At 34.5% G+C, this 22722-nt stretch overlaps 1 protein-coding gene across 2 annotated transcripts in view; it reads right to left on the reverse strand.

The window, feature by feature from the left end:
* Positions 1-564: 564 nt before the first annotated feature.
* Positions 565-22722, reverse strand: part of LOC145279627 (solute carrier organic anion transporter family member 4A1-like) — a 286183-nt gene continuing 264025 nt past the window's right edge. For both annotated transcript variants that reach the window (XM_080130839.1, XM_080130840.1), the window contains exons 5-10: positions 21317-21505; positions 18218-18307; positions 17477-17678; positions 14168-14339; positions 8741-8981; positions 565-1589 (exon numbers count right to left, since the gene is read on the reverse strand). In XM_080130839.1, coding sequence (XP_079986965.1) covers positions 1216-1589; positions 8741-8981; positions 14168-14339; positions 17477-17678; positions 18218-18307; positions 21317-21505 — 1268 coding nt within the window. In that variant the 3' untranslated portion in view covers positions 565-1215. The remainder of the gene's footprint in view (positions 1590-8740; positions 8982-14167; positions 14340-17476; positions 17679-18217; positions 18308-21316; positions 21506-22722) is intronic.

Genomic DNA, 22722 nt, shown 5'->3' on the forward strand with positions numbered 1-22722 from the left:
ACGATCGAGGCGAATTTTACAAAAACCCAACACCATTGGAAATTACTTATATAAGTTGTTATACTCATCAGGAAAGAGTACTCAAGTGATAGAGCACATGTTGATCTAAGTTTACAGAGCGTAGACACAGTATCGATCGTAAACGGTGACTGGCAGTTTCGCACCTTACGGGTTATCAGATCTTGTTGCAAGGTGAGAAGCAACAAATTATCAAGTGTTTTTATTTCTGTTCTTACGCTAAAAGAATTTAGATCACTGCTGTCTCCCCCTCTCTCTCTGTCATATATATATATATATATATATATATATATATATATATATATATATATATATATATATATATATATATATATATGAATGCACACCAAACTATATCATACAATTTCAAATCATACTAATCTCGTCAAACATAGATATCCAAATAAATATATTTAAAAAATTAAAAAGAGCAGGAAAATTTTTTTCGTTTTTGCATAAGGATATCTAAAAAAAAAAGAAAAAAAAAAGAAAGACAAACCAATAAACCTCCCCCTTTAGGAAAATATACAAAAACAAACAAAAATGACAAATTTTAAGAGAACATTTCTCTTAATTTTTTTTTTAGATTTCATAAAAATTGGAAATTTCGGCCCGTTGTAATCATTCTTCTCCATCGCCAAGTATAATTTCATCCCAAATTTGTAATCCTTCCAAAAAATAAAAATTTATCCAAGAGGTGGCCGTTTCCACCGCAAGTTTTCCACAATTTGCAATGCACCGTATAATTTCTTTAATATACCCTTTAAATTGCATATGTAGCCACACAAAAACATTATATATATATATAGGGTGTCTAAAAAATGCACTGCAATCACCTATTTCGTGGCGTTGACGAATCCCTTGGTGTGCTAGATCAGCGTTGTCTGAACAATAATGGTTATCAATTTGAACATTTGCGGACATGATTCTTCAATTACATTTGTCTTCTGTATTCGAAGTTATTCCATTTCACCCAATGTTCATAAAGACTTTTCGTCATTCGAAGTGTGAGTACATTTCTTGAAACACCCAGTGCATATATATATATATATATATATATATATATATATATATATATATATATATATATATATATATATATGAGTCGTGTGGTCACATACACGCGTATTTATATATGAATATGCAGATATTTACACCAGTGAGTGTATGTGAACTACGTCAGCCGTTCGGTTGTTGTCAGGGCGTTAACGGCTGCGATGGATGCTCCTCCATTAGCGTCCGTTCGCATTGTTCACTAATATCTTCGAGACAAGTGGGAATACTAGTGTCCTGTTTAATAGTCCGATGGCTAAACGTAGAAAGGGACGACGACGTACTGTCGCTAGCCATGTTAAGGCGCTCCCCCGTGGGCGCGGCCTTGTACATGACTAACGCCAAGAAGAAGAAAAATGAAGAAAGGGCTTTCACGACCAATGTGAGCGCCATCAGGTAGACACCCATGCGCTCGTTGTCATAGAAGTAACACGATCCATTGTCGGAACAGTTTCGCTGCCAGAGACGACAGGTCAGGTCAATCATTTTACCAAACATTATTGGTCCCGGAATCGACCCTGAAATGAAAAACAAATACGTCAATTAATAAGTGTAAATATAGAATACTATACTAAGATAAATACAATAAATAAAAATTAATTTTCCATCGTGGCACTAGATCTAACTATGTACTTAAAATTTAGATAGCCTTGAGAGTGTTGAATTTATATATGTAAAACAAATGCGATTTATTTGGTTTGTCATGGTTAAGTTTAAAATAACATTGTCCTTGATCATTAACGCTTAAGTTTGAAATAACGTAGTCTTTCGTCGTTCACGCTTAAGTTTGAACTAACATTAATCTCTGGTGCTTCAGTCTTAAATACCATTGTCCTTGATCATTAACGCTTAAGTTTAAAACAACATTGTCACGTTTCATTTTCTTCGCTAAGTGCGCAGATTGAAAGGACGCATCGTAATATCTTTTTGAAATAATAGAATGTAAAGAATTCACGCCATGCGCAGATGACATTACCCCCCCCCCTCCATTAATTAAGTTGAATCGAAAAACGGAGCATGTGTTACAATACCAATCATTTCACAGAATATAAAAAAAATCCGCCGCATCAAAGCTACTTATCTAATCTGATAAAATAACTTAAAAAATATCTAATTATTTTCACAACCTTTTTTCGCGCTTTTTTATTTTCATTTAATTTGACACAGAATTTTGGCTTAAAACATCTATAAAATCCTGAAGTATCATTGACATTTCAAACTATTTTGGAAGCGCATTCATTCTTTTTTGCGGACTATTATCCCCATCTTCATAGTTGTTGTTTCACCACGTTTCGACCAACTTATCCTCTGGCCTTCTTCAGGTGATTAACCGCGACGGTATAGGAATGCGTAGTCTTGTAACTATATCCCCAGTCATTACTGCCTTCCATAGTTGTTGTCTTGTAACTATATCCTCAGTCATTACTTCCTTCCATAGTTGTTGTCTTGTAACTATATCCTCAGTCATTACTGCCTTCCATAGTTGTTGTCTTGTAACTATATCCTCAGTCATTACTGCCTTCCATAGTTGTTGTCTTGTAACTATATCCTCAGTCATTACTGCCTTCCATAGTTGTTGTCTTGTAACTATATCCTCAGTCATTACTGCCTTCCATAGTTGTTGTCTTGTAACTATATCCTCAGTCATTACTGCCTTCCATAGTTGTTGTCTTGTAACTATATCCTCAGTCATTACTGCCTTCCATAGTTGTTGTCTTGTAACCATATCCTCAGTCATTACTGCCTTCCATAGTTGTTGTCTTGTAACTATATCCTCAGTCATTACTGCCTTCCATAGTTGTTGTCTTGTAACTATATCCTCAGTCATTACTGCCTTCCATAGTTGTTGTCTTGTAACTATATCCTCAGTCATTACTGCCTTCCATAGTTGTTGTCTTGTAACTATATCCTCAGTCATTACTGCCTTCCATAGTTGTTGTCTTGTAACTATATCCTCAGTCATTACTGCCTTCCATAGTTGTTGTCTTGTAACCATATCCTCAGTCATTACTGCCTTCCATAGTTGTTGTCTTGTAACTATATCCTCAGTCATTACTGCCTTCCATAGTTGTTGTCTTGTAACTATATCCTCAGTCATTACTGCCTTCCATAGTTGTTGTCTTGTAACTATATCCTCAGTCATTACTGCCTTCCATAGTTGTTGTCTTGTAACTATATCCTCAGTCATTACTGCCTTCCATAGTTGTTGTCTTGTAACCATATCCTCAGTCATTACTGCCTTCCATAGTTGTTGTCTTGTAACTATATCCTCAGTCATTACTGCCTTCCATAGTTGTTGTCTTGTAACTATATCCTCAGTCATTACTGCCTTCCATAGTTGTTGTCTTGTAACTATATCCTCAGTCATTACTGCCTTCCATAGTTGTTGTCTTGTAACTATATCCTCAGTCATTACTGCCTTCCATAGTTGTTGTCTTGTAACTATATCCTCAGTCATTACTGCCTTCCATAGTTGTTGTCTTGTAACTATATCCTCAGTCATTACTGCCTTCCATAGTTGTTGTCTTGTAACCATATCCTCAGTCATTACTGCCTTCCATAGTTGTTGTCTTGTAACTATATCCTCAGTCATTACTGCCTTCCATAGTTGTTGTCTTGTAACCATATCCTCAGTCATTACTGCCTTCCATAGTTGTTGTCTTGTAACTATATCCTCAGTCATTACTGCCTTCCATAGTTGTTGTCTTGTAACTATATCCTCAGTCATTACTGCCTTCCATAGTTGTTGTCTTGTAACTATATCCTCAGTCATTACTGCCTTCCATAGTTGTTGTCTTGTAACTATATCCTCAGTCATTACTGCCTTCCATAGTTGTTGTCTTGTAACTATATCCTCAGTCATTACTGCCTTCCATAGTTGTTGTCTTGTAACCATATCCTCAGTCATTACTGCCTTCCATAGTTGTTGTCTTGTAACTATATCCTCAGTCATTACTGCCTTCCATAGTTGTTGTCTTGTAACTATATCCTCAGTCATTACTGCCTTCCATAGTTGTTGTCTTGTAACTATATCCTCAGTCATTACTGCCTTCCATAGTTGTTGTCTTGTAACTATATCCTCAGTCATTACTGCCTTCCATAGTTGTTGTCTTGTAACCATATCCTCAGTCATTACTGCCTTCCATAGTTGTTGTCTTGTAACTATATCCTCAGTCATTACTGCCTTCCATAGTTGTTGTCTTGTAACTATATCCTCAGTCATTACTGCCTTCCATAGTTGTTGTCTTGTAACTATATCCTCAGTCATTACTGCCTTCCATAGTTGTTGTCTTGTAACTATATCCTCAGTCATTACTGCCTTCCATAGTTGTTGTCTTGTAACTATATCCTCAGTCATTACTGCCTTCCATAGTTGTTGTCTTGTAACTATATCCTCAGTCATTACTGCCTTCCATAGTTGTTGTCTTGTAACCATATCCTCAGTCATTACTGCCTTCCATAGTTGTTGTCTTGTAACTATATCCTCTGTCATTACTGCCTTCCATAGTTGTTGTCTTGTAACTATATCCTCAGTCATTACTGCCTTCCATAGTTGTTGTCTTGTAACTATATCCTCAGTCATTACTGCCTTCCATAGTTGTTGTCTTGTAACTATATCCTCAGTCATTACTGCCTTCCATAGTTGTTGTCTCACCGCGTTTTTGGTCAACAAATTCTCTGGCCTGCTTTTGTGTAGATTGAAACCGCTATCTTCAAACACTGTTCACCTTAAACCGTAGAGATTCAACGCCCTTATCCACTGCGTCACGGGCCCTGAAGTGGCGATCAAGGTTATATTTTATGGCTATATAAATCCAATTTTGTGTTCTTATCTGGTCTTCCATTGTCAGGCCGGAACCGAATGGTATTATTACTTTTATTTAGTTTTATATTTTTTAATCCTTTGAGATGAGGCTTTATAATGTGTGCATCCATTCTTATTGCGGAGTCTAATCCTCATCTTCATAGAGGATGAGTTGACCGAAACGTGGTGAAACAACATCAGCTATGAAGATGAGGATAACTGTAGAGGAGCTTCTACTCTAATAGTTTCTTCTCACAACTGCTGGAATTCTGAATTCCCTGTTTCTTGCTCCCTAAACTGTACTAGCATGCAGAATTTTAAACGTAATGTTAACAAACATCTTGCTGCTCAACTTCTAACGTATGCATGATCCCTGTAAGCATGGTCCCTAATTCGCAGGATGTCTTTTGGCAATTTGCCTTGGTTGGATTGAATGTGTGTCAAAACAGATACTCAGGGTACTTTTTAAACTAGTTTAAAGAATTCTAGAATCAACGTAAAAGAGAAAAATAATGACAGTGCACTAAGGATTGCAACTGAATGATTATGTTGACGAAATCCAAACATGCATGTCGTTAAAGGACTAGAGGAATGCATTCAACCTGTACGAAGGCTAATTATCAACGTCCAAGAGAGCACTAATGCAGTCATTACAAAGAACAGTGAAACAACAAACAAACTTGGAAACAAAAAATAAATTCACTATTTATAATGATATACCAACGAAACTACGAATAGAACAACAGACATGGCTGTAAAAAGGGCGCTTAAATAGAGAAACTAAATTACTAATTACAATAGCAGAACATCGCAATTAGAACCAATTTAAAATTATGGCAATTTAAAAGCCAAAAACATAAACATTTAACCCAGGAAAATCATAAATGTAGACTGAGCGACGAAACATTAAACCATATCATAAGTAAATGCAACAGGTTGGCTCAAATATAATACAAAAATACACATGACTGGGTTGATAGGTAGTCTACTGGGAGCTGTGCAAACGATTTTACTTTAAATATTTAGGTAAATAGTACAGAATTATTGGAAAAGAACAGGCACACAATATTGAAATTTACAAAAAGACAATCATCCAAACCAAAAGACCAGACATGATTATAGATAAAGAAGAAAAACCTGATTAATAGTAGGCATCGCTGTACCAGTCGTTGAAGAAGCTGAGGGAAACAAAAATAATTAAATGCACGGAACTTGTATTTTAAAATTATGGAAACAAAAATAATTAAATGCACGGAACTTGTATTTTAAAATTATGGAAACAAAAATAATTAAATGCACGGAACTTGTATTTTAAAACTATGGAAACAAAAATAATTAAATGCACGGAATTTGTATTTTAAAATTATGGAAACACTAATGAAAAACTATAAGGAACTCTAGAAAAACCAAGAAGAAAGTCTACGTCGAACTTCATTTGCTAACGATGGAAAAATGAAGAAGGCACCGAGCAATATACTGAATGTTTGTACATCCATAAAGTGCGCAGTTATCCTCGGAGGATTATACAATAATTTAAGTGAAATCACAAATTTTAATTTCTAACTTACTTTAAAATAAAATCAAATAAATAAAAAGAACATGACGTAAGTCGAAAGCTCGGAAACAACTGAAACAATACGGCATGAATTTTAGAAAGTTTCCGTCATTCACTCAACTTCCGGTCCTAGATATGACCTAAAACTTAGTACTTATCAGGGTCCCAACTATGGGTTAAATAGAATCCGACTTAAAAAACAAATATACTCCATTAAAAAAATCGTTCCTCAAAATCACTAGATTCGGCATTAAATAACCTGAAAAGGGTTGATATGCCGTAAAACAAAAACAACCAACCAACCACTCACCTTTCATCTGCAGAAATAATCCAATTCTTATATAACATAACCGATTCATGAAGGTTATATCAACTGTTTGTTTTCCAATATATTTTACGCGAAACCTTATTAGTTTCATAGTTATAGTTGCAAACAGCGAATCGGATATGCTGAATTAATACCAAGCGAATCTATCACTAATAATCTTAGGAAAGGTATGAATCATGGTTCTAACAATCTTTTGTGAGTAAAATGGCACATTATACTCAATGAGCTGCAAAATAGCATGTAACAACTAATGTGTCATTTCACGCCGCATGTAAAATAATGTCGATGTAGAAATAATGTATTTTCAATGAGGCGTGAAATGATACATAATGTGTAATGAGTCATAAAATGGCACATTATGTACAATGGGTCATAAAATGGCACATTACGTGCAATGGGTCGTAAAATAGCACATTACGTGCAATGGGTCGTAAAATGGCACAATAACAATACATTGTAATGCTGCAATATGTCGTAATACTGCAATACGTCTTAAAATGACACATTACGTGCAATACGTCGTAAAATGGCACATTACGTGCAACGAGTCGTAAAATGGCACAATAATAATGCTGCAATACGTTGTAATGCTGCAATATGTCGTAAAATGACAAGTTACGTGCAATACGTCATAAAATGGCACATTACGTGCAACGGGTCGTAAAGTTTGAGTATTCAATATATTGGTTGACAGAATAATAATAATTTAATATTGATAATGGAATGGTACATTATGTGCAACGAGTCGTAAAATGGCAATTATGTGCGATGAGTCGTAAAATGGCACATTATGTGCAACGGGTCGGAAAATGTCACAATATGTTGAACGAATAGTAAAATAGCACATAACGTATAATGAGTCGTAAAATAGCAGATTAGGTGGGCCTCCTAGACTACAAAGGACAAATGCCATACCTAAGTCAAGGGCATAGACTGTGTTCGCTTTGGGGCAGAGGTAAACCCCATAGTTCTATGGATTATGTAATAAAGTACAGGTAAGTAAAACAATAAGTTTTGATTGTCTACCAACCGTATAATTATTAGGTTGATGCAAAAATAATGTCATTTTTTGACATGAAGTTGAACGTTAAAAACATTATTTTTGCACCAACCTAATACTTGAAACGGACACTATATTTTGTACGATGTCCGTTTAATCGTTTTTAGGTTATGCATCCATAAAGAGTACGACAAAACTCTGAGTATTATACAATAATCAACAAGGTAAAATGCTAATAAAAATATAATTTACTTTTATTTTTATAGTTTTATCTTAAGAATTCATGGGAATATCATTGTTGACTGACAAATAATATTTTAGGTCTAGTGTATATTTTCATTAATTTATTTTAGAAAAGAGATAAACGAAGTTAAATACAGAAAAGAAGTTAACACGTCGAAAGGTGAAACGAACAGCGAGTGCGAGAGAGAAGAGGGGAAGGGAGAAAGGAACTGAGGAGGCAGGAGAGAGCGAAAGGGAGGAGAGAGAAGTAGAGGAACATGGAAGAAGAAGAAGAAAAGAGAAACAAGGGGACAAAGATAAAGGAAATAAAAATTTTAAAAAATAGCACATGAAGAGGAGAAATAAACGACAAAAGGTAAAAATGTAAAAGACAAAGAAGGGGAAAAGGGAAGGAGAGAGAGAGGAACCCGGAGGATAAAGGGGAGGAAGAGGAGGAGAAGGACAGAAAGAGAGAGTGGCGGAAAAAGTAAGATAGACAGGGAGAAAGAAAGCAAGTAAAAAGGAAGAGCTTATTAGATTTAGAAAGAAGTTAGCGGTAGCACATATGCATTATAATGTTAATAACAAAAAGATAGCTGTCAAATGATTTGAGTATTAAAAATATTGCTTAACAGAATAATAATAATTCAATATTGATAACGAAACGGACAGACTGTCATTTAAGAATCCGGTTAGTAATGTCGCATCCGGTTAAAGAGAGAGGACGCACCCGTTGGCGTATTGATGTGAATCACTTACCTAAACATCTGGCAACAATCCATTGTATTCCAAGACCGAACGATCGTTGTTTCTGCGGTACACACCGTAATGTTGCAGTGAGGGCGGGCATACTTATAATAAATGTCACCAACATAACAATCGCAAAGACGGGCATGAACAAAGAGAGCTTGCTGCATTGTGTCGGGCACTTGCCGCTCTCGGCCATGTAATCCATACTGGTAGCGTTGGGCGCGTGGATGCAACTACAGTTGTGATATAGCTGGAAATGTTAAAAAAGAAAACGGGATTTACTAAAACATTTATACAGTGTCATGATCGCGCGGTCAACAGGACCAGTTAACCCATTAGGCCACACTGTCCTATAAATAGGACATCAAATAATTTTGTGGTAAAGTCTATAAGATATACTAGTGCTGCTTACTTACTGAGGAAAAAGTAAAATTAATGTATATTAATCAACTTATCTCGAAGAGTTGTTGAAATTCTCTTAAAATCATTGTGAAATTTGCTAAAATTCTATTTGTACAATGATATGTAAATTTAAAGAAACGAGTCTTGCAATAGTAAACCATTAACTTATTGCAATGTAACCCTTTGTGCGAAATACTTTATAAGCTTTTGATTTCTAAAATACATCACATGTACCAAGTATCTATTCATAGGAGAGTTAATATTTCGCTTTCAAAATAAAATAATTTTTCCTTTAGATGTGTGTATTCTAATCCATTTTTTGTCATCACAGCTTCAACTCAATAGTAAAACATTAGAGAGACTTAATGACCTAAAAGAGGCAAGTGTTAAACTGCTCTAACTGACGTTCGGTTGACAAAATATCTTACAGAAATCTTATAAAAATAATACCATCATATTTTTATATTGATGAATCTCCATTTATAAAGACCAAAAAACTACTCGAGGATAATAATTAATGGGATTTTCAAATGAACGGTGAAGAATATTCAGAGAGGATATAAAGTGATGAATCGAATAAACAGAGTTTGATTTGACGGGTTGAACCGGCTTCCTCCCAAAGAGGGAGTTTCATGGGAATACCAAATTCACACGTAGTTCCCACTTGCTTGCATATCACCGTAAGGCGAGATGATGAGGTTAAATTTTTGCAGTTTTTGCTAAGAGGTATCGACGTCCTTCTGCATACAGCGCCTGGTATTTCAAAATATTGACCAGGCTCAACGCTGCTTAACTTCGTTTATCTAACGAGAACTGTGTGCTAACATGATTATGCTGTATATATTTGATTACTTGTGAGGACGGTTTATGACGAAATATTTACTTATAGTGGATCTAAAGCCTGTAGGATAGCAGTCCGTTGGTAAATATTATAACGATTCTATGGAATATGAATACTTTCTAGTTTATTTAATGTTGAGTCCAGTAAAAAGTGTGTGCTTCAAGTTCTTAGCATCTTAACATAATGCTTAAATCATATATATATATATATATATATATATATATATATATATATATATATATATATATATATATGACTACTTCATTTAATTGCATAAATTAATATACGAAAGTATAAATTTATGCGTAAACTTTAAGTATTTACTTCAACAGTGCTAGAGCTAGGTAGTAAATTATAAAATATATATGGCAATTAAGCTACACAGAATATTCCGCGTTTCATCCACGCTAGGATTAATCAGGCTTATGAACAAATAAACAAGCAACATTCTATCATATAGTAGCGCCACGTATTTCAGATTTTAACTTAAAATCAAGCCTGATGAATCCTAGCGTGGATGAAACGCGGAATATTCTGTGTAGCTTAATTGCCATATATATTTTATAACTTACTATATATATATATATATATATATATATATATATATATATATATATATATATATATATATATACGAGGGGCGTGCCATAAGTAATGCCCCTGGCCCACTTCCCATAGAAGTAGAGCAACGAAACTTGGCACAGTTATTAGTCTTTCTCTACATAGGAACCACCCAGAGTTATGCATTTCTCCCATCGTTTGATGCAGCTCTGGAAACCGTTTTTGTAGAACACCCCAGGTTGGTCCTCCAACCACCACGTGACTTCAGAAATCAAGGCTGCATCATCTGGGAAACGCTTTCCTTTCAAAAACAGCTTCATGGCTGGGAAGAGGTGAAAGTCAGAGGGTGCAAGGTCAGGAGAGTAGGGAGGATGGAGAGGATTTCATAACCACACGCCCGTGCTTCTTATCTGGCGATATGCGAGTTGTGGACCGGAGCGTTGTCCTGCAGGAGGAGCGTACCTTTGTAATCTTGCCCTGCCTCTTGATTTGGATAGCTTCCCTTAATTTCCTCAAAAGTGAAGCAAAATAGGCTCCTGTAATTGTGGTACTTTTACCAGGAAATCTGTCATCACTACTCCGTCCTGGTCCCTGAAGACTGAACATGACCTTGCCAGCGAAGGGCTGCACCCTTGCCTTCTTTGGAGGTGGTGAGTCCAAGTGCTTCCACTGCTTTGACTGGGCTTTGGTCTCTGGATCATAGTGATGGACCCAGGTTTCATCTTGAGTAATCAGTCTTTTGAAAAACTTTGACTCATCTTCTTGGCATATCTCCAAATTCATCCTCGAGCACTCAACGCGTTCTCGTTTCTGGAATGGTGTGACCAACTTGGGAATCCATCTGGCAGATACCTTATGCATATGCAAATGTAAATTAATGATAGTTTCCACAGACCCTGTACTAATCTTGACATCTTGGGCTATTTGGAGAATAGTAAGGTTCCAAAATGGCAGCCTCAACTTGACGGACGGATGCCTCATCAATGGCAGAAGGGGGGCGATCAGGTCTGGGAGCTGTTTCCACAGACTTCCGGCCAGCACCATAAGTTTCTTTCATTTCATCAAAAGTCTCCTGTGGTGTGCGTCCTTTCAAATACAAAAACCGGATCACTGCTCGACATTCAACAAGCTCCATTTCACACCTGACTCAGTTCAAATACCTGTAAAACAGAAACCACAATTAGTTCAGAGCTGTAATTTGTCACATAACCCGTAGAGATATAAATCATTGCACATGCAAAATTTCAGCAAGATCAGACAACTGGAAGTGGGTCAGGGGCATTACTTATTGCACGCCATTCGTGTATATATATATATATATGATGTTTTATTTTCCTTTCGTTAAGTTTAATTTAAAAAATACGTGATTAAATTTAATATAATTACAAAAACACACACACAAGTCTATTTTTACATGTCTTGTATTATACGTAAACATTCTCGTTTCAAATTGTACACAATATGCATTCATAAAGTAGATATTCAATTTTTAAAACATCTGGTTATTTTTTATATGCAGTCGTTTTTATTAAGGCTATCAACATTTCCGCCAAAGGACGCGTATATCAGATAATAATAGCACTTTTTTAAATAAGAAAATGAAGATAGAAAAATAAAGTGCGGATATTAAGATGTTCCGAAATGAATCTGCGCGTTTAACCCTGAAACGATCATTTCAAATCGTACTATTATTAATTCTGGATGCTTAATAATAGTTCGATTTAATACGTGTAAAAGGTTTTAAAGAAAAATCCGTTAAAATAAATGTTTCATTTTTTCTATTAAAAAAGCTAATTATTCAATGTTTTAGTTTTAAGGAGATATAGCTTGATTAACACTTAAGAAGTCACTAGGAAATTCCACGTATTTGATAAAGAAAAACTAATAAACAAGCAATATAGTAGCGCCGTGTATTTCAGATTTTAACTTCAAATCAAACACCAGGAAACTGTTCAACAAAAAAGACGAAGCAACGGTTAATTTTCCCTTTCTTATATATATATATATATATATATATATATATATATATATATATATATATATATATATATATATATATATATATATATATATATCGATTTCGAAGTATGTGATGATGAGCTTCCACCACAATAACTAATTTGCTCGGAGATCCATACAGATGATTTGTTTATAGTGGTGAAGGCTATGTGTAGAACCAACCATTTTCTCGCGGTTAAAGTTGGTCGTATGGTTTGTTCTTTGCTAGGTGAGTCAGAGATGGCGTCATGGCCAGGTTCAAATCTCCCAATCGGGAGTAATCGTGATACTCTGCATTGATGATTCCTGAAAGGATGACACGCTTAGTGTCTGTAGGTATTAGAAAATGCTTCAAGCATTCAAGCAAAGTACCTTTCCCGCTTATATATATATATATATATATATATATATATATATATATATATATATATATGTGTGTGTGTGTGTGCGTGTGTGTGTTTAAACACACACACATACACACACAGACACACACAGACACACACAGACCCCCCCACACACACACACATATATATATATATATATATATATATATATATATATATATATATATATATATATATATATATATATATATAAGCGGAAAAGGTACTTTGCTTGAATGCTTGAAGCATTGCTGATAACTACATAAGGAAAAGTATAAGAAGGCTACAGCAATGCAGGGAATCGACTGTTAAAATGATGTGACGTATGGACAAATATGAACAAACGAAAAACTTTGTTTTTCATATCTTCATATATCCATTTATTTTCCATATCAATCACAAGCACAAAACAGCAAAATATTTAAGATAACCGGGGTTTTAGAAATAGTGTGATATTTCGAGAATATAATCTCCTTTTTTCGTTTTTACGATATTTTCGATTTCTTTTTTAACGACATTTCTTTTAGGTTATACTGAAAAAAGAGATTATATTCCCAAAATATCTCAAAGAGTAAGTTTATTTACGTAAGTGATTTATCTGAAAAATAAATAGATATATGAAGATATAAAAAACAAACTCTACAAGACCCTCTTTCGTTTGTCCTTTTTTGTTCATACGTAACATCATTTTAAAAGCCAGTTCCCCGCGTTACTATATCCTTTTATATGGCATACGATGAAATAATCTATACTCTACGAAGAAATACAGCTGTCTAAGTCATTCACGTCATTCCATACAACCACCAAACTTCCCTTCCGAGATGCAAACTAAACCCGCCAACAACGTGCTCTGACGTCGACCAACTTAGATCACTACCATTGTAACACACACACACACACACACACACACACACACACACACACACACACACACACACACACACACACGAACACACACGAACACACACATGCACACACAAATGCACACACACATACACACAAAACACAAACATACATATATTATGAGTAACAATGCGTAAGGTGGTTGTATTTTGAAATAGTTTAAGTAAAAATCTGTTAATTTTGTGGTCTCCACTTTTTTATATTTATATTTCAAATTTTTCTTTTCCCTCATATTTGACATTATTTTAGATCGTATCTTTGAGTTTTAATAAAGCATTTGTCAATGTCTGTCAACTTCAGCGGCAAAATACGTAATAAGGTTTATTGTAATTCTAATTTTGTACCAACCTTTTGTGAACCGGGTAGAACTGATTTACAACCAGCGTGACAAGGGGAGAAATAAACGGACCCGTCGCGTCCGCACACAGGATCAAAATCCGTTTCTGTACAATGACAATTAATGTTGCATTCGGCTTTTAGATTGCCAACAAGAAATGGAGTAATCGTCGTTGTCGTCGTTCTGAAAAAAAAAAAAATAACAATTTAATTTTCACCAGCAATATTTAGATAAGCAATAAGGCGATAATACGAAATCACAGACTAGCAAATATTATAAACACCTATCAAGCAATGACGATAAAGTTAGCAAGAACACTTGGCGTTGCTTAAAATTGAAGGTGGATTATAATGCTCTCCACCACTGCCCTCTTTCCACCAACGCGGTATTTTCTTTTGCTCATGAGTTACTATTATACTAGGCTAAATGCCACTCAGTGATAAAGAGTTACAAATATTGCCAGTTGAATGATGAAGAATAGTATAAGAGGATTGATAGTGATAAACAGAAATTTATTTTTATTTCTTTACATTTTATAATATCTATTCCTTAAAGTGTTGTCTAAGGAAGCATTCTGCGATGATCGAGTAAGGGTATCGTATGTTATATATATATATATATATATATATATATATATATATATATATATATATATATATATGTGTGTGTGTGTGTGTGTGTGTTAAGTAAACTTATTGTTAAACGGCCTAGAGACACATCTGGCTGTTTCTAGCAACCAATAAGGGTCTCTATCTACTGCTATCCAAATAAATGAACCTAATTTTAATATGTCTATCTATTTTATTTCTATAAATTTCAAGTTATAAAATTAAATTATTTTTGTATAAAAGTCGAGCAATAACAAAGGAAAAGATAAAAAATAAAAATTAAATATAATGTTTAAAACACAATATATATATATATATATATATATATATATATATATATATATATATATATGTGTGTGTGTGTGTGTGTGTGTTTAATTACAAATACAAATACATATATTATCTTAAAATTAGAACCTATTAAGATAATAAAAACACTAGATAGAGCAATTAAGGAGACAAAAAAAAAAAAAATTAACGATGAAAATAAAATTTGAATAAATTAAACCAAGCAAGGAATTATAATAATGAAAAAACGTTAAGACATGAACTTTCAAAGGTAAGTCTTTCCATCAGCGAATAAACATAAGTTTTAGTATTTTGATGGATAATAATTTTTTTCATTTATTCATTTCTCATTGTTTTTACACGCACATTATATATATATATATATATATATATATATATATATATATATATATATCACGCGAACAGACAAGGTCACTTATATATAATACCAGTTCCTAACACAGACAGAGGTCATTTATATGATAGTACATTTTCTGAGATAAATACGAATAACACAGGTAAGAATAAATTTAATTAGTAAAGCGATTAACTTGAAGCAAAAACTAACTTAGTTATCTGGAAAGTTTTTTTTATAAGTAAAATGGTGGCTTATCAACATTGTTGATGAGTCATGAAATAAAATTAGTTTTTAAATCTGTGAAAGTTTTTCATGCTAAACAATCCATGGTCTTTATAATAATATTACGCCCGACCTCGCCCGACCGTAAAATATGCATAAATATTATATTTTAATTAATTTAAGATATATATATATATCATTTAAATTAATTAAAATATAAGATATATTTAAATGGAGATACGAAAATAGGTAAATATATAAATCTTTAAAAAATACTTTGCAAGGATGAGATATACGTAAAATATTTTCGCTTGTTTTCTTATCCTTATAAGTTAAATGGTTTCCATAATGTTTTATTGTTAAAGTGTTTTTTATTTAATAAGTCTGAAGAAAGGCTGTTCCTGTGAAAATTTTTAAATGACATAATGTTTGAATTTATCCGAATAGTTGTGAAACAATTGTAACTAACGATGAAATATACTATTTGTTGCTATCAAGCCATTCTTTTAAGTCTTGGTTTTTGTGAAAACAATATATGAATGCTCAATTATGAAATATGATAATTTTGTAGCTTACAGTTTAAGTCATCTTAAGTTCATCTGAATTTAAGTTTATTGGTATATGAACGATTACTGAATTATATAAACCCAGTAAAATTCGATATGAACGATTACTGAATTATATAAACCCAGTAAAATTCGGAATACTACAAATAAGACTATATATATATATATATATTAAATGGAACACGTACATCAAATCTGTTGCCAAGGCCGCTGGAAAAATGGTGGGATCTTTCTATCGATCCTGTAGATATCTCACTGCTGATGCAATTCTCTATCTATATAAGAGCCAGGTACGTCCAAGGATGGAATACTGTTGCCACATCTGGGCAGGAGCTGCTAGAAAGGACTTGTCCTGCCTTGATAGAGTTCAAAATAGACTTCGTAGCCTCGTAGGAGATGTCCTTTTCTCTTCCTTGCAACCTCTATCTCACAGAAGAGATGTTGCAAGTTTGTCTCCGATGTATCGTTATTTTCATGGAAAGTGTTCGACTGAGATTCAATCTATGGTCCCCCCTCGCAAAACTTTCACAAGAAACACTCGTCTAGCTGTAAACACTATCAATAATTCCCCCCACTCTTTATCTGTGCCTAAACCTAAACGTAGATTCCATGAACAAAGCTTTTTTATTAGAACTGCACGCCTGTGGAATTGTCTTCCGTTTTCCTGCTTTCCGGCTGACTACAATATGGTTGTGTTCAAGTCTAACGTAAATAAGTTCTTGATGAGCCGTTCCATATAAGTTATCAAATTTAACAAATTTTCATTACTAATGATTATTATATTGTCCAATTTCTACTGTACACTCTTTAACCCTTATCCTTGAGTGGCCTCTTGGCCTTGATAATGAGTTGATACCTATGAAAAAAAAATGAAAAAGTCCAATGTGAACAAGTTCTAATTGAATCATCCCCCTAAGTAATCCAAGTTACAAAATTCCCACTGTTTACTATGCTAAAATCACAATGACTAATGTATACCTATTAACCCTTATCCTCGAGTGGCCTCTGGGCCTTGATAAGTGGTTACACCCTTGTAATATATATATATATATATATATATATATATATATATATATATATATATATATATAAATCCCATTCTGACTGACATTTTTCTGTCAATGTTCATAAAAAATGAACCAACAGTTGGGCAACTTGACCATAATTTCCCGTAAGTCCGTAGCCATTAAGACTTTGACGTGTAGATTGATAAATGATTGATTTTCTGTAGAGGTGCTAGTATAGTGAAGGAAAGGGAAAGGCCCTGTGAATACTAACCTGTTTGTTGCACTGTATGGGACGCTGATGCCGACAAATCGACTCTCTTGACATCGTAAGAGGAAGATAAGCAAGAGCGGCAAGAGGATCAAAGAGAGAATCAGACACATCCGGATGATGCCCCGGACTTTCAATTTGAGCATGCGCACTAGTACTCCTCCTAAAAATGTTCCTCCCCCACCGGCTGGTACGACTGCATAACCTGTGGAAGAAAAGAAAATGATATTTTTTCCAGTTTAGAGTAAAAATAAAAAACTAATTAAATTACTAAAGTAGATAAATTTTTGAGATAGGACTGATAATTCGTAGTATTTGGATTATGCATACAACTGTTCAAGTCTTGTATATTATTCGCACAACATTTCGGTCGATGCAACTTCCGACCTTCTTCAAGTACTTTATCATATTTTCTTAGTTTTTTAGACTTCTGACTTATTTCTCCTTAGCTCAAGGAAAACCTTAGAGGCTGTCGTTATGAGACAGTTGAGGAGATGAAAGACATTGGTGACAAGGGCCATTGACACGCTCACTAAAAAGGACATCCATGGGGTCTTCCATTAGTTGTTGGCACGATACAACAAGAGCATTACAGCCAGAGGAGATTACTTCAAAGGGGACTAGAGTTTCATATGTGTGCTATCAATAAAAGTACCCATACGAAAAAAGTATATATATATATGGAAGTACTGTTTATATTTTACTCCTGTTCCTACTAAAAAAGAATCGATTGAATCAACTCACCCACGTAGACTGCTGATTCGGAAGCTGATAGGCTAAATTGAGATTCGATGAATTTAGGCGCAAATGTTGCAAAACCGCTGAGTAGAATGCCTAAAACAAAAAACAAAACAAAACAAAATAAAAACACATAAAAAAATGAAATGAAAGAAAATGTCATTATTTCTGCCAGAAAATGTAATTTAAAATTTCTATTTTTTAAACAAAAATGGAAAACTCATCCAAACAATGTATCTTATTTACACGTGCTGATATCTGGAGCAACCCATGGTTGTGTCGTTGAGAAGAAAAATGAATTTGATAGATTTGACTACTTCCATTTAATTTCATTATACAGACAGTAATTACGTGGCCCTTTTCTAAAAAAAAATATTTTTCAGTACGAGCTGAATCAAACAGGATGAGAGAGAGAGATAGATAGATAGATAGAGAGAGAGAGAGAGAGAGAGAGAGAGAGAGAGAGAGAGAGAGAGAGAGAGAGATCGAGATCGTATTACAAATGACAACAAACAGCAGCAACAATCGCCATTTGCATTTGTGTGAAATATTTACTTGACTTCTAAGCTAAGCGCTGATTGGCATAAACGTTTTATATCAATTCTGATTTGGTCAATCAGAAGCAATGGGTCATGAGAGAAAAGATATTTTCCGGAGTTTATAAAAGGAAGTGCTCACCACTATTCTTACCTTTTTATTCACATGTCATTTAATTGATAATTTGATACCAGTTGAGAATACGTCCTCGACGATTAGCCCGACAGAAGATGGGCCATTATCATTCCTTGCTCTATTAGGTCGAGGTCTCTGGGCTGGATAGTTCTAGCAGGTCCACTTTCCCAGGCTTTACATTCTCTTTTTAAGAAATATTTGCATTATGAACTATCGCGGGAGGCACCCCTACTGGGGAATATCGAAAATGCTGCTAGTGTCAGAGTACGCTACTCTAGCACACTATCCCCATTTTCCAACCTTGTTGCCACATCTTCTCGTGCTGAGAAGGCAGTAAAAAACTTTTTTAGTCCACGAAAATACAGCTAAGTCATCCACGTTATTCCATTCAACCACCAAACTTCCCTTCCGAGATGCAAACTAAACCCGCTAACAACGTGGTCTGGCGCCGACAAGAAGACTCCAGAGTTTCAACATGGCGACCAACTTAGATCACTACCATTGTAACACACACACACACACACACACACACACACACACACACACACACACACACACACACACGCGCGCGCGCGCACACACGCACCACACACAAACACACACACACGCACACACACGCACACACAACACACACACACACACGCACACACACACACACGCACACGCACACGCACACACCACACACACACACGCACACGCACACACGCACACACACACACCACACACAACACACACACACAACACACACACACACACACACACACACACACACACACACACACACACACACACACAGAGTAATATGCACAGGGTTAACTCCAACAATTTAGTATAAAAAATTAAGACACCGGAATTGGATTTGGTTTAGCTAAATATGGAAGCGAAGTTACTAAGCATAAAATGAAATGCGAAACCATATGGAAACACTTTTTCTTATCATAAAACAATAAAAACAAAATAAACTTTTATTTTTTACACTTCGTTTTTAATATTTAAAATATATTTATAAAGAAATATTTTATTTCAAAAAAGTAATTTAAACTTTCATAGTTTACATTTCTATAAGTATTAAAATATATTTAAAATAAATTCATATGAAAATAATTAAAACACTTATCTTTAAATAAAGTTTACTTTAATATATTTGTTTAATTTTTAGATAAAACATCTTTTACAAAGTTTATCAGATAATTTTTTCATAAATTATATATCATAAAACAATTGAATTACGAAACCGAAACTGACTTAACACTTGTAAATAATAAAAAATGGTCATTTATTTTTTTTAAATTTTTATTGTTTCGTGATAACACACAAAAAAAAGAACCTTTTTTTTTAACACAGTGATCACCACTTATCAAGGCCCGGAAACCACTCAAGGATAGGTCAGTATTGCAAGTACATTACGTTAGTGTGGAGATTTGATAAAGTGTTTACTTAAGGGGGCGGTTCTTTGGAAAAAAATATTAAAAAATTAAAAGATTTTTTTTAGTTTCATAGGACAAGAAATGTTAAAACTAAAATATTTTTTTTAAGTAAATTATTTTTTTTAATTTTTTTTTTACAAAGGCATCACCACTTATCAAGGCCAAGAGGCCACTCAAGGATAAGGGTTAAAGAGTGTACAGTAGACATTGGTAAATATATAGTAATCATTAGTAATGAAAATTTGGTAAATTTGATAACTTATATAGAACGGCTCATCAAGAACTTATTTACGTTAGACTTGAACACAACCATATTGTAGTCAGCCGGAAAGCAGGAAAACGGAAGACAATTCCACAGGCGTGCAGTTCTAACAAAGAAGCTTTGTTCATGGAATCTACGTTTAGGTTTAGGCACAGATAAAGAGTGGGGGGAATTATTGATAGTGTTTACAGCTAGACGAGTGTTTCTTGTGAAAGTTTTGCGAGGGGGGGGACCATAGATTGAAGCTCAGGTGGACACCTTCCATGAAAATAACGATACATCAGAGACAAACTCGCAACATCTCTTCTGTGAGATAGAGGTTGCAAGGAAGAGAAAAGGACATCTCCTACGAGGCTACGAAGTCTGAACTCTATCAAGTCAGGACAAGTCCTTTCTAGCAGCTCCTGCCCAGATGTGGCAACAATATTCCATCCTTGGACGTACCTAGCTCTTATATAGATAGAGAATAGCATCAGCAGTGAGATATTTACCGGATCGATAGAAAGATCCCAGCATTTTTCCCGCGGCCTTGTTTAGTTTTAACATTTCCGTATTCGTATGGTCCCGTATTTTTTACATGCTTAGTGTTTAGCTAAACAGTGTCCACTTCCGGCGTCTTAACTTCGGATAGTGAATTTTTGGAGTGAATTTGCACAAAATGGTTTTGCCATTCATTGATCGGAAATCGTTCTGCAAGACAATCTAAATTTTCGTTTTGCATTTTAAAAATGACGAATATCTTACCTTCGCATGCTGCTGCCAAGTTTAAGAACATGAACGTTGGATTGCATGTGAGGATTTTCAAAGAGCTGATGATGGCCCTCCAACCAAGCTTTAAGCCAGAATCTGATGACACACTTCCATGCGTTTCTTCCTCCGACGTTTCCTGGTGGTACACTTCCGCTTCTCTTTCCAATTTATATTTTGTCGCACCTGCAAAATAAAAAATATAGAAACAAATCTTTAAAATATATATAAAAAATATTTATATTAAGTACATTTCAGTAATACATTTTTAGTATTTAGAAACAGTTCCCAGATGCAGCAGTTTATACGATATCATTTACAGGGGCGTGCATTATTAGGATCAACACGGGCAGCATATTTGAAATAGATTAAAAAAACAAAACAAAAAAAAACACGTGACGCAGGAAATATTTAAAGTCAGATTTAATTTCCTGCTAAAATTTTAATTAAGTTAACGCATCCTTTAAGGTCTTGAAATTCACCGTCGTGTGGTCTAATCAATATCAGCTTTTTCTAAATAAATAGAACTCTATTTGTTATTAGATTGCATAGTCTGATGTGGTGTCCATTATACCAATCATGCACTGCTGGCATATTATCATCACACATTAGAAATCAATCTATGTCAAACATTATGAAATTATTTCAATCTAGATTCATTCATTTAGTTTGTATTTAAAGAATAAACTTAGCAAGCCTGCGTGAAATACTAATCTATATAAATAAAACAGTAGATGTATGTATGTGTGTGTGTCTATGTAAAAATATGTTACATAATACTGAAATCAATAGGATATAGTAATCATACACAAAGGATGGTTTATAACGAGTAAAATCTTTGGATGGATGAATAACGTGCACAGACATATATCGAAAAGTTGAAATAAAAAATGTTCAATTAAACTTGGAACATATTGCTATTACTTTTGTGCATGCGCAATTTCATCCATAGTTTGAAGTGATTTAATTAAAATTTTTTCTTATCTGTCGATGGCTCAAACGGCAGGGAACGCTGCTGAAGCACTAAATGTTTTGGTCTCGATTTTAGCTGATGGCACCCAAGTCATAATTTTCACTTGAGATAGAGTGAGAGAAAGAGAGAGAGATAGAGCGAGAGAGAGAGAGAGAGAGAGAGAGAAAGAGAGAGAGGACGGGTGTGTGTGCTGCAAGTCTATCACTTCCTAATCCTTAGCTCTTGTTTCTGATAAACAGAAATGACTTAGCAACAAAGGTCATGAACACAAAGTTCATCTGATATTTTTTCTTTGGGACCCGTAGCGCATTGGATAAGGCGTTGAGTCTCAACGGTTCCAGGTGAACATTGCCTGAAAACAGCGGTTTCAATCCTACCCAAGCAGACTAGAGGATTAGTTGGCCAAAAATATGGCCAGACAACAACTATG

Source organism: Euprymna scolopes, chromosome 7 (assembly GCF_053919585.1).
Source record: "Euprymna scolopes isolate OS-2025 chromosome 7, ASM5391958v1, whole genome shotgun sequence".
In the NCBI taxonomy this organism is placed as follows: Eukaryota; Metazoa; Mollusca; class Cephalopoda; order Sepiida; family Sepiolidae; genus Euprymna; species Euprymna scolopes.